The 12015-nt window shown below is 36.4% G+C and overlaps 1 protein-coding gene across 2 annotated transcripts; it reads left to right on the forward strand.

Moving 5' to 3' along the window:
- The first annotated feature begins 6017 nt into the window (after positions 1 to 6017).
- On the forward strand, positions 6018 to 12015 carry LOC126598966 (truncated transcription factor CAULIFLOWER A-like). 2 transcript variants are annotated; one of them, XM_050265364.1, is made up of 8 exons: positions 6018 to 6469; positions 8887 to 8965; positions 9635 to 9699; positions 9822 to 9921; positions 10067 to 10108; positions 10378 to 10419; positions 10531 to 10646; positions 11653 to 12015. In XM_050265364.1, the coding sequence occupies exons 1-8, from the start codon at positions 6285 to 6287 to the stop codon at positions 11786 to 11788; spliced, it is 765 nt and encodes a 254-aa protein (XP_050121321.1). In that variant the 5' UTR covers positions 6018 to 6284; the 3' UTR covers positions 11789 to 12015. The 2 variants fall into 2 exon arrangements, with proteins under 2 accessions (XP_050121321.1, XP_050121320.1); XM_050265363.1 differs by having other exon boundaries at positions 6020 to 6469; positions 11650 to 12015.

Here is a 12015-nt window from a genome sequence, read left to right on the forward strand (position 1 = left end):
ATCACCTTTGGTGATGGCTTGGCCGATTAGCAACGACTTCTGGGACACCTATTTTCAAGGACAACATTCATCGATTTTCAATTTTAGGGACCATCTTGATGGTGTGGTCAATTTCAAAGACCATTTGTGATAAAAACTTGTAAATCTTGTGGGGCCCATTTATGCGCCATATCAGCTAGGGCTGGGCACGGGCCAAGCCGGGCCCAAATTTGAAGGAATCGGACCTACCCGTTTTAAAATGTAATGGGTCGGGCCGGGCCGGGCCGGGTAAGAGGATTTTGAGTTTGGGAACCGGACCTAACCCGACCCGTTTCAAACGGGCCGGTTCGGGACGGGTCCACGGGTCCAATTAATTTTTTTTTTCGGTTTTTTTTTGTTGGGTTTGGCAGTGGGCTGGTTTTTTTATTAAAAACAACACACATTTACATTTAGGCCCATACACAATACAAACCCAACAACAAAAGTATGGAGTATGGACCTACAAAGGACAACGAAACCAAGCCCAACAAAAAAAAAATCCTAACAGGCTGCACTGCATCATCCGCCTCTGCATCCTCAGCCGCTGCATCCTCCGCCGATGCTGCCATTAGTGGCCTGAAATCAAGCAAAATCGAGCCCCGAAAGTGGATAAAAAGAAGACTTCAACAAGTCCAGCAAGATCCTTTACAACATGATTTTCCAAAGCTAAACTAAAATCAAAACCAAAACCAATTAAATCCAAAAAATTTAGAAATTATATCCCTAAATTCAGTAACTTAAAATTTTCAAAAATCCTAATTCAAAAGCCCTAAATCCCTAAACTAAAAAACCAGATAATTCAAAAAACCCTAATTTAAAATTTACCTTAATTTCAGAGAAAATGATATGATATTTCAAATCGTAGTTTGACGACGGTGATGATGAGGGTCGCAATACGCGGGCAATCTTTCGCAAAGTCTTCTTTAGCAGCAAATCCCTTATGATGTCTGCCACCCACTTGCTTATCAGACATGGTGACATGCATGTCTGCATTGCTAACATTGGCTGCCGAAGGTGGTGCCGATGGTTCACAAGACCTTGGGTGGTCACGTTTGGGAGAAGACGATGGCGATAATGGTGTTCAAAGGGTCAGTCTGGACTGTGGGAGAGAGATAATATGAAAAATATTTTTCATATTTTTCTTTAAGAAATCTTAAAGGTATGTTGTTAGGGTAACTACCCGGAAGGTAAAACCCATATCCGGATTCAAAAATCAACAAAATGGTAAAAGCACAGACCGTGAATCGATGAGAAATGTCCATTCTTCAATGTTTGAGTCAGATCTGGGAAAACCCAGAAGTGAAAATACGCAACAAAAACAAAAAATCAGCACATTTTCCGTATGGGTTTTCAACTTCAACCAAAATTCAATCACAAAAGCTAATCAAAACCATAACTTGCACATCATTAAAGATCTATAAACAACCAAATAAGCAGCAAAAAATATAAAAATTCCATCTTGTTCTTTTTACCCAAATGAAATGAGGAAGGGTCTGCATGCACTGAAGTGGGGTGGAGGGCACGAATTGGGGTTTTCTGGGTTGCTCCGGGCTTTGCAGATGAGGAAGGTGGGGTAAAATTGATGGTGGTGGTGCTAGAGGAAGAAGCTTGTTGGTGCGGAAGTGATGGGGGAAGGGGTGGTGATGGGAGAATGGCGGCTCGGGTGGGGAAGGGGGTAGAGAGAAAGATGAAGAGGAAGGATGTCAGTGAGATTTGTATGTGTGTGTGCGTGTGTGAGAGATTTGAGAGTGAGGTTTATTGGATACGGTTCGGGTCGGGGATCTGTGACTTCAGAAAATTGGATCCGGCCCGCCCCTCTGTTTACTTAGACCCTACCTGCCCCGTCCCGTTTTGTGTATAAAATAATATGGACCCGCCCCGAACCCACTCCGAACCGCTAATACCCGCCCCTACCTACGGGCTCAGGGCCCGTTTGCCCACCCCTAATATCAACACTTAACAAAAATTTTAACAGATTGTGACGAAAGGACCACATTGATTTGTGATACCTATTTTCAAGGACTACATTAATTGATTTTCAATTTTAGGGACCATCTTGATGATGAGGGTCAATTTTCAGGGACCATTTGTGATCAAAACCCAAAATTAAAGTCAAATTTAGCCAAATGTTAGGTACATATATATAGTAAGTCCTCAAGCTCTTTGGTGGACTCCAACACGTGCATTCTATTTTTTTTAGTACATTGATATTTTTACGGAAGGGAGAGTTCGGTGAAGCTACATAATGGGCAGCCTAATTTGGTATCGAATTCGTCATCCACGAGATTCAAACCAAAGACCTCTCAATTTTAGTGAAGATGAATATCATCAGACCGTAGTAATGAGTAGCAACACGTGCATTCTAAACTGAGATGGACATATTTAGCCTTGCACAGTTGGAGATAGAAAACTTTAACCTACATTATTTTGTAAATTATTAATTTTGAGGGACCACGTTTAGCCTTCATGAGAGGAGATGACCTAAGAAGAAGAATAAATTGGTATCAAACTTGTTATTTATGATATTCAAATCTTAAACCTCTTACTTAGAAATAAAAAGAAATACTCCTGCAACTATGCTGCAAATATACAAAATGTGAAGAATTGGTCCTTGAATATTTACTATAGTTTAGATTTCGTCCTTGAATATGACAAAATGTGGAGAATTGGTCGTTTCATCATAACTTTGTTAGATCTTCCGTTATTTCTCTTACGTGGTGGCATCAAAATTTAAAATAAAATAATAGTTTTATTATAAAACTAGTATCTGAAAATAAATTTAAAAAAAAAAAAAAAAAGCTTGAAAAGAAAAAATCGTACCCAGACCTCTCTCCTCTCTCTCTCACCGCCTCCCATCCCTCCCACCAAATGCTTGCGACTTCACCACCGTTTCTCTCTCTCTCAGATTTTAAATAATCAACATATTTTACTTTCAAAAAGAGCTAAGGGGTGGTGTGGATGCGAGATAGGTGGGAGATAGGGGGTTGGGCGGGTTGTTGGAGGTAGGGGTTTGGGGTGGATGGCGGGAGGTTGGGGGCTGGGGACCTGGGGTGGTTGCGGATTGCTGGAGGTAAAACTAGTTTAATTGTTTTTTTCTTCTTTTAATTATCTCTTTTCTTTGTTTAATTTTTCTTATAACATTTTAGAATTTGTATAAAAAAAAATTAGATTTTGCCAGAAAAGTTAACAAATAGACCAATGCTATATGTACTATAAAATTTAAAAATTAAAACTAACGAATTTTTAATTAAAAAACGAAATTAATTTCATAATAAAAATATAGGAATCAATTTTATAGTTTCTCAATAAATTTATGGGTAAATTACATAGTAGTCCTTTAGGTTTGAGGTTTATTGCAACCTCATACAACATCTTTAAAACATTTCACTTTCATACCTCAAGTACTATTTTATTTCAATATAATACATCCATTTCATTTTCCATTCATTGATCCGTTAAGTGCTGACGTGACTGCCACATTTGTGCTGATGTGGCTACCACGTGGCAAAAAAAAAAAATTTATACATAAAAAAATATTATAATTCTAACCCAACCCAGAACCCATCTTCCCCCCACCCACTCCCTCCCTCGCAACCCCCACCCCCGACGCACTCCCTTCTTCTTTCTCCAACTACCCCTCTCTCTGCATCTCCATCCTTCCACTTTGCATCTCCACCTTCCATGGAAACACCTTCACATCCCTCCCAGATCCAAACTCCACAATCCCTCTAGCATTTAGCACCATGAAAATTCTTTTTTCTTAACAAATCCCACACACCCAATTTCTCACTCTCACCCCCCTTGAAAACTCGTTAGCATCGATGGTGCAGTTTGAATGATGTACAACTCAGTTGGTCGCCATGGCAGAGATGCTGAGAGACGAAGGATTTTGGGTTTTGGATTGAATCTGAGGTTGCAGGAGTTGGGCATTAATGGCATCTCGCTGGATCTAAGTGTTAAGGGAAGAAAATTTCGAGATGGGTTTGTGATGGTTCAAGATGGATTTCGAGACGGATTTTCGAAATGGGTCATTACCGGAGAAGTGACATGGCGGGGGGATCCTTACCGGAGAAAGGGAGTTACCGGAGGGGGAGTTGGAGATGGGAGGCGAGGAGGAGGCGATGGGGTCAAGCGAGGCGAAGAACTCGACTTGTCGGACCTTGGGGTCGCTGACTGTGCGGGACGGCCGGCGAGGGTCCATTTGGGAATTTGTGGGTGTGGGTTAAGGGTTTTGGGGTGCAGAGAGAAAAGTTGGGGGGTTTGGATCGTTGGATTTGATCGGCGAGGGAGGGAGAAGACGGGAAGCAGCAAAGAAATGCAGAGCGCGTGAAAAAGAAGTGGGGTGGGTTCTTGGATGGGAGGGGGTGAAGAGAGGTTTCTGGGTTTGCTTTTGGGGGTGAAGGGTTGCGAGTTATAGTTTTTATTTTTTATTTTTTGATATGATTCAGTTTTTTTTTAAATTAATTTTTTTTACCACGTGGCACACATGTGGCAGCCACGTGGTACAAATGTGGCAACCACGTCAGCTCTTAACTGATCAATGGATGAAAAATGTAACGGAGGTACTATATTGAAATAAAATAGCATGAAAGGTATGAAAGTGAAATGTTTTAAAGATATTGTATGAGGTTGTAATAGACTTCAAACCTGAAGGGCTACTATGTAATTTACCCTAAATTTATTTAAGGGTTTTTATCACAAATAGTTTCTGAAATTGACCAACCACATTAAGATGGTCTCTGAAATTGAAGATCAATCAATGTAGTTCCTGAAAATGAGTGTTGTAAATTAATATGGTCATTTCGTAAAAAAATTTGTTATATGGTGATGTAGCACATAACTGGGCATTTATCACTTGAAATTAAAAATATTAAAATATTAAAAAACTATTTTTATTTTTGTATAATCGAAAACTTTAAAAAAAATAAAAGAAAAGATGAATAGACATCTTCTTCCCCTCCCCAATTAAAACCTTCATTGCCTTTTAAAGCTTTCAGGATTTCAGAAATCCTTCACACTTTGGATAGATTTTGCTACTAGAGTTTACCACATGATGAACCCCCAATTTGGTTGGTTGGTTAAACAGTTAACATCAGCATCACCTTTTCTTGGGCTTCAGCTCCGGTGGCTTCCATTCCTTCGCCACAACCATCGCCTTCTCTTCCTCATCGGAACTCGCTGACAACTCACCATCCTCAACCATGTTTGTCCCACCCAGACTCAATCCCGACTCGCCGTCGCTGAACTCGATCCGTGGCGCAGTCGAATGCCAGACCCAACTCAAAACCGAGTTTTTCCATTTTTAATTTTTTAAGTTTTTAATTATATAAAAATATTTTTTTAATTATTTACATACTTTTAGTTTCACATGATAATGTTTAATTAGATTTGTGGAACCCATTTATGTGTCACGTCAGCCTGTAACAGAATTTTTTACGAAATGATCACATTGATTTGCGACATCTATTTTCAGAGACTATATTGATTGGTTTTTAATTTTAGAGACCATCTTAATGAAGTAGGTCAATTTTAAAGATCATTTATTACAAAAACCCTTTATTTAATTTTATATTGAAATACTAAAATATGATAAAATGTACTCGAATAGTTTAGTAGATAGGGTGGTGTTATTTAGATACTTATTATTTTATTTTTATACATACTCTTCTTAATTTCTAATCACAAAATTGAATTAATAAAAAAAATATCAATGAAAAATAATTTAACAAAAATGTACAAAAATACAGAATGAACGTGGAAATAGCACTATACCCTAGTAGATATTGGATAAAATATATTATGGGTTTAAAATTGAAAAAATATATGTGGTTTCGAGCCATACGGGCCCGGGAATGACCGACTGTTGCAGTGCCTCTGGCCAATCCCAACTCGACAACGTTTTTGACGAAACCACTCTGGTTTTCCAACCCCACCCATTTCACTCTTACAGCGGTTTTGAAATATCCTATAAATATATCATATAAATACAACAGAGAAATTTTTTTTTTTGGTCAAAATATACAACAGAGAATTGAGTCACTCATATATAGACAGAGAAGGAGAGAGACCAGACCCCTACCTTAGAGAGAGAGAGAGCAGAAGCCATCTGTGTGTCAACTGGTTCTTTCTCTCCCATTTTTCTTGGTTTCTTGGTGGGATTTCTGGTTTCTCTAAACTAAGAGATCAGTTCAGCAGGAACAACCGTATATATATTACTAGGATTATTAATTATTTATTTATAATAATAAATAATTGTTAGAGAGATTATGGGGAGGGGAAGGGTGCAGCTGAAGAGAATTGAGAACAAGATCAACAGGCAGGTGACCTTCTCAAAGAGAAGGTCGGGGCTGATGAAGAAAGCTCATGAGATTTCTGTGCTTTGTGATGCTGAGGTTGCTTTGATTATCTTCTCCACCAAGGGCAAGCTCTTTGAGTACTCCAATGATTCCTGGTATAATATGCACCCTCTCAACTACTCTTTCTTTCAACTACCATAGATTTTTTTTTTTTCCAAAGAAACCTCGGCTGTACGATTGAGTTCAACGTTCTTCTTGATTATATATCTTTTTACTTTTTGGTTTTTTAGGGCGTGCTATATATTTCAGTTAAATTATTTGCGTTACATTTATTTCATGCAGTGCTGTTGATGATAACCTTCCGGTTTATGGTGTTGAATTTTCCGAAGTATACTGATAATTTTGTGTCATTATTTTCTTGCTCCACAATTGTGAATTAATTTTTAAATAATATTTAAAGTTTCTTGAGTTTCTTTTGTGGGGATTTTCTCTCTCTTTTAATTTCATGCAAATACCAGCTGTTCGTTGTGTACCAGTGTACATTGAAAGAAAACGATGTCTGTGAGAGGGAGAGGGAGAGAGAATATATATTCCTCCGGGTCTATGATAAGGTACGATAAACCTGTTCATCCATATAAAACAAAAACGGAAAGAAAAACACTTTTCGTTATGATAACATGTGGTGTCTTTTCGCTAATCTGCTTGGGGAGAAAGGGGATTATCTAGATAGGTTACTGTAAAAGAGGCTAAGCGAGGAGATTAATTAATATGGTTTGGATCCTTAATTCCAAGTATCTCCTAGTTAGATTTTGAAACGTAGACCAACTGGAATATCCTACATTTTCTTTCTTCTTTCAGTGAATATATATATATATATATATATATATATATATATAGAGAGAGAGAGAGAGAGAGAGAGAGAGAGAGGTTTGTGTGTGTGTTATAATTAATATATATATAATTAGTAATTAATGAATTGTTGTCTGAGATTAGAGTATAAATTACACTCGCTAGCAAGGTTTTGTGTGTGTTATTTGGTTTGTAAGTGGCATTACTTACTTAACCATTTGTTTCTACCTTAGCTCGGATATCTTATAAGCAAATAGTACATCAAATCAGCATGAAGCAGCTTATTAAGAACCCATACCTAAAACTATTTCAAAAAGCTAGACCATAAGACCTATTTCTTCTTTAATTATTATTATTGGTTGGTTGTCTCCCAGGCGATTCCTTTAGTTGAAAATTAATTGATTTTCCATAAGCTTATCCCTGGAAGGATGTATGGATTGAGATTGTAGTGTACGAAACAAAAAATTTTTAACTATGAAACATATCCCCTTTATGTGTGATACATGGGGTGTTTGATGAGTGTGTTTCTTCTAATTAAAGTTTAGCATGCATATGATTCAATATCCGGTGGATAGGGTATTGTGTTTCCACCCATGCGTCTCAGGTTCAAAACTAATAATCATATGCCACTTGGTATGATTGTATTGATCGGTTAGTTGTAAAGGAGTGAGTTGGTAAAAGGTCGTATTGTAATTGTAGAGTGTCGGGTTGCTGTTTAACATATTGTATGACTCATTGATCCTTATCCCGTAATAAGCAATACAATTGAAATCCTCTTTCTCTCTCTTGTCCCGCTCATCTCTTTCTTCTTCCTTCACCTACTGTTAATAGAAACTCCCCCCTCTCCTAAATTATTGTAATAGTTTCGTACCCTCCCCTCCTCTTAATAATAATTAAAAATTAATAATTGAAAAAGGGTTGAACATGCATGGATGAGGGGGTTTGGAGGGCTTAATTTGTCTGTGATTTCCATGAAGAGCTAGTTTCCTATGTTTTGTAGAAATATTTCCTTTGTTTTATTAATTGTCACTTAATCATGGTATTTTGAGAAAGCTAACCGAAGTACAAATATGGTTTACAAATGAGTATTATATGATTAGCTTGAAAAATTTCTAATTTATTCAGTTTATAATTGGCCATAAATAAATAGGAGCTTATAATGTGCGTAGAAATCACTTTCCAAAAATATAACGTATGCATAAGATTCTTACAGCGCTTTTGGTTGCTAGAGTTCAAACTTCTCCAGTTGTCAAGTCATACGTATTTGTCCAACGTTCAATCCGGGTTAAGCAATTATATTTGCATTTGTTCAACTTCTTTCTATGTCACAATTCCTCACTGTCCAGGTTATATAGATGTCGAATTTAAATTCGTTGGTTTTGTCCAGTCAACTCTCATATCTTTTCCCACCACAACACTAACACTTGCAAATAGCAGCATATATAGCAAAAATCAACAACAATGTCAGTTAGGTGATAATGTTTTAGCTCAACTTTCTGTATGTAAGCTAAAGAAGTTTCTACGCCACACACGATCGATAGTATATAATGTTACATGTTTCCTCCTTAAATTCATTTTTTCAGCATTTTCATGCTTGTTATTTAATATAAGAACACAATATTTGTATTAAGTTCATAGTTTTTATATGCATGAAATGAAGGTCTGTCTTATATACTATGACTACTTACTGGTAGATAATTTCCTAAATTTTTCGTATTAACAGCATGGAAAGGATCCTGGAAAGGTACGAAAGATACTCATATACAGAGAGGCAGCTTCTTGCAAATGATAATGAATCCACTGTAAGCCACCACACCCTCCTCTCTATCATTTATTGATAGGCAAATAATTTTAGATGAAACTTTTTTTTATCTTCTTTTCTTGTTTCAAGCTATACAAAGCTAACTTGAGTTCTGACCAAATATGGCTTCCTGCCTGGCTTTCTTTCTTATCTGAAAGCCAAAAGAATCACCATGAATTTGTTATCCATTACCTTGTTGGTGTTAGCTTCCTCTAGAGGAATCAGTTTCCTAGCCTACGGACTGTACGATAACCATTTCGTTTGCAGCTTTTATTTTTCACATTTTCTTGATAGCAAGAGAAGGAATGTAATGGAGGAATGTGGAATGAAAGGACGGTGGAAAGGAGGGAGAAATGAAGGAGACCGTAGGAAACAAAAACTAGAAACGAAAACCTACTAAAAATTGTTGAGTTTTTAGTTTCCATTTTGTCTATTTGAACCCATGAACATTTATGTTCCACTTCCTTCCCACCACCCTTCCTCCACCTTTGCTCATTCCTCTTTTCTCCCTTGTATTCCCCCTCTATTCCTCACAAAAAGTAAAAAATTAAAACTAAAAGCAAAATGGTTATCAAACATGTCCTTCCCTAGCATTACGCATTACTTTTATTGCGTTTTTTATTTGAAACAGTTCATTCATATATGCCATATTTTTATTCTTGTTTTACAGGGAAGCTGGACTCTGGAACATGCAAAGCTCAAGGCTAGGGTGGAGGTTTTACAAAGAAATCAAAGGTATACCAAGTGGATCAATTTAAGTACAAAATATCCCTCTTTATTTCCGTTATAATTAATAATTAAAGATCAAGTAATCAGTACTAAAGATACTACTTTCACTGATCTTGGTTGGTTTGCAGACACTATATGGGAGAAGATCTCCAATCCTTAAGTCTCAAAGAGCTTCAAAATTTAGAGCAACAGCTTGATTCTGCACTGAAGCACATAAGGTCAAGAAAGGTAAAACCAGTAACGAACAAATTAACCATCAAGTATTTGGTACATATACACTAGATTAATATTGAATTTTTATTTGTTTTTGTTTTTCATTTTTAATTTAAAGAAATAGGCTAACTAATTGGAGTATGATTTTCATCACACACAGAACCAAGTTATGTACGAATCGATTTCTGAGCTCCAGAAGAAGGTAAGCCTAGAAGGCATTTATATATAGGGAATGAGAACACACCCTTTCTCTAGTGCGCTACACATTATTGTTTAATTTTGCTTGATTTATTCGATGACTAAAATTAAACTGATGTATGTAAGAAGAGAGAAGGGTGTAGTGCGATTATCATTTCACTTTATATATATATATGCATGGAGTTATGTATGCATGCAAATACATGCATATATAAATCCATATTTCTTTCACAGTAATGGTAGAACATTGTCTGTGTGTGCCTTACATGGCAGGATAAGGCATTGCAGGAGCAAAACAACTTGCTGGCAAAGAAGGTACGTAACAATATATATGTAGTGTGTTATAAAAATGTTTAAGTTCGTAATTCTCATCGTACTGGCATTGTGTATATTGTGTATTTAACTGAACCATATATAATTAACTAGGTGAAGGAGAAGGAGAACGCAGTAGCTCAACAGGCCCAATTGGAGCATGTGCAGGAGCAGAGGTTGAACTCCTCTTCCTCCCTTCTTCCACGGGCATTGCAGTCCTTGAATTTCGGGTTAGCCTTTCTCCATGTTTAGTTTGGCTTTCATTTTTTTTAAAAATAGAGATGGAGAGAATATATATTGGAAAACGAGGAATGAAAAATAACCGGAAGGTGGTGGAAGGGAGAGAAGAAAAAAATGAAGAATATTATGATTGAAAGGAGGGACGAAGAAGAGCGGAGGAAATATGTTGGGAGTGATGTAGATGAAACGTTAAGGAATGGTACACAAAAAGAACACTAAAAATTAAAAAAAAATATTTAAAAAGAACTATTTCAAGTTGTTAACACTTTCAAAATGTTTTCATTCATTCTTCTTTATTTTGTTCCCTCCCTCACTCAAGCCTTCTTCATCCCTCATTTCTTCTTTATACTTTCTCCATATCTCAAGCCCAAAAAGTAAAAACTAAAAATAAAAACCAAAATGGTTATCAAATGGACCCTCAATCTTTTATTTTTTGTTTTCACTTTGTATGTAATTCCTTTCACATTTCTTCCCCCGTCCAATCTTCACTCTTGATTTGGCTTTTTAGCCAAAATAATCCCTAAGATTGACATAACTTCTCACTTTGGTCACTAACAATAAAAATCGACAAAAGTGGTCTTTGAGTTTGTCCATCGTAAATCATTTTTGTCTTTTCATGAAAAATCTATCAATATCCTCGTTAAATAGAGGGGTTGATCTAACAAAAATACCCTTAAAATGGTGATCACGTGGTCGTTCACGTGGTAATTTAACGAGGATTATATTGACAGATTTTTCGGAATGACAAAAATAATTTACGGTAAACAAACTCAAAAAAACTTCTATCGATTTTCATTGTCAAGAACTAAAGCTAAGAATTATGTCAGTCTCATAGATCATTTTGGCAAAAAAATCTCTCGATATTCGATATTTTGTTCTCCCACATTTTTTTTCTTCCTTATATAACATAATATTGAAAACTAAAACTAAAAAAAATAGTTATAATACAAGTTAAATTAATTCATAAACGTGTGAATATATATTATATTGCAGCAGCGGGTCCAATTACCAGGCCATTAGATCAAGTGAAGGAATACCAGGAGATAATCAGCAGTATGGAGATGAAACCCCAACTCCACATAGACCTAACATGCTGCTGCCCGCTTGGATGCTCCGCCACCTTAATGAATAGAAGAATTCATCACCATGAAATAATATTATCTCCAAAGGGAATAATATTATGTGACATCAATTAATCAAGTAAACATATTATACTTATATATATATATATATATATCTATATATCTATACCAAGAAATTAATTGGTAATGTGCATGATGAAAACCCTAGACTCGATCTATCTCTAAATGTGTATCGTATGTTGGAATTCATTAATATATCTTAAGGGCTTGTTTGGTA

This window comes from Malus sylvestris, chromosome 14, assembly GCF_916048215.2.
Source record: "Malus sylvestris chromosome 14, drMalSylv7.2, whole genome shotgun sequence".
Classification (NCBI taxonomy): domain Eukaryota; kingdom Viridiplantae; phylum Streptophyta; class Magnoliopsida; order Rosales; family Rosaceae; genus Malus; species Malus sylvestris.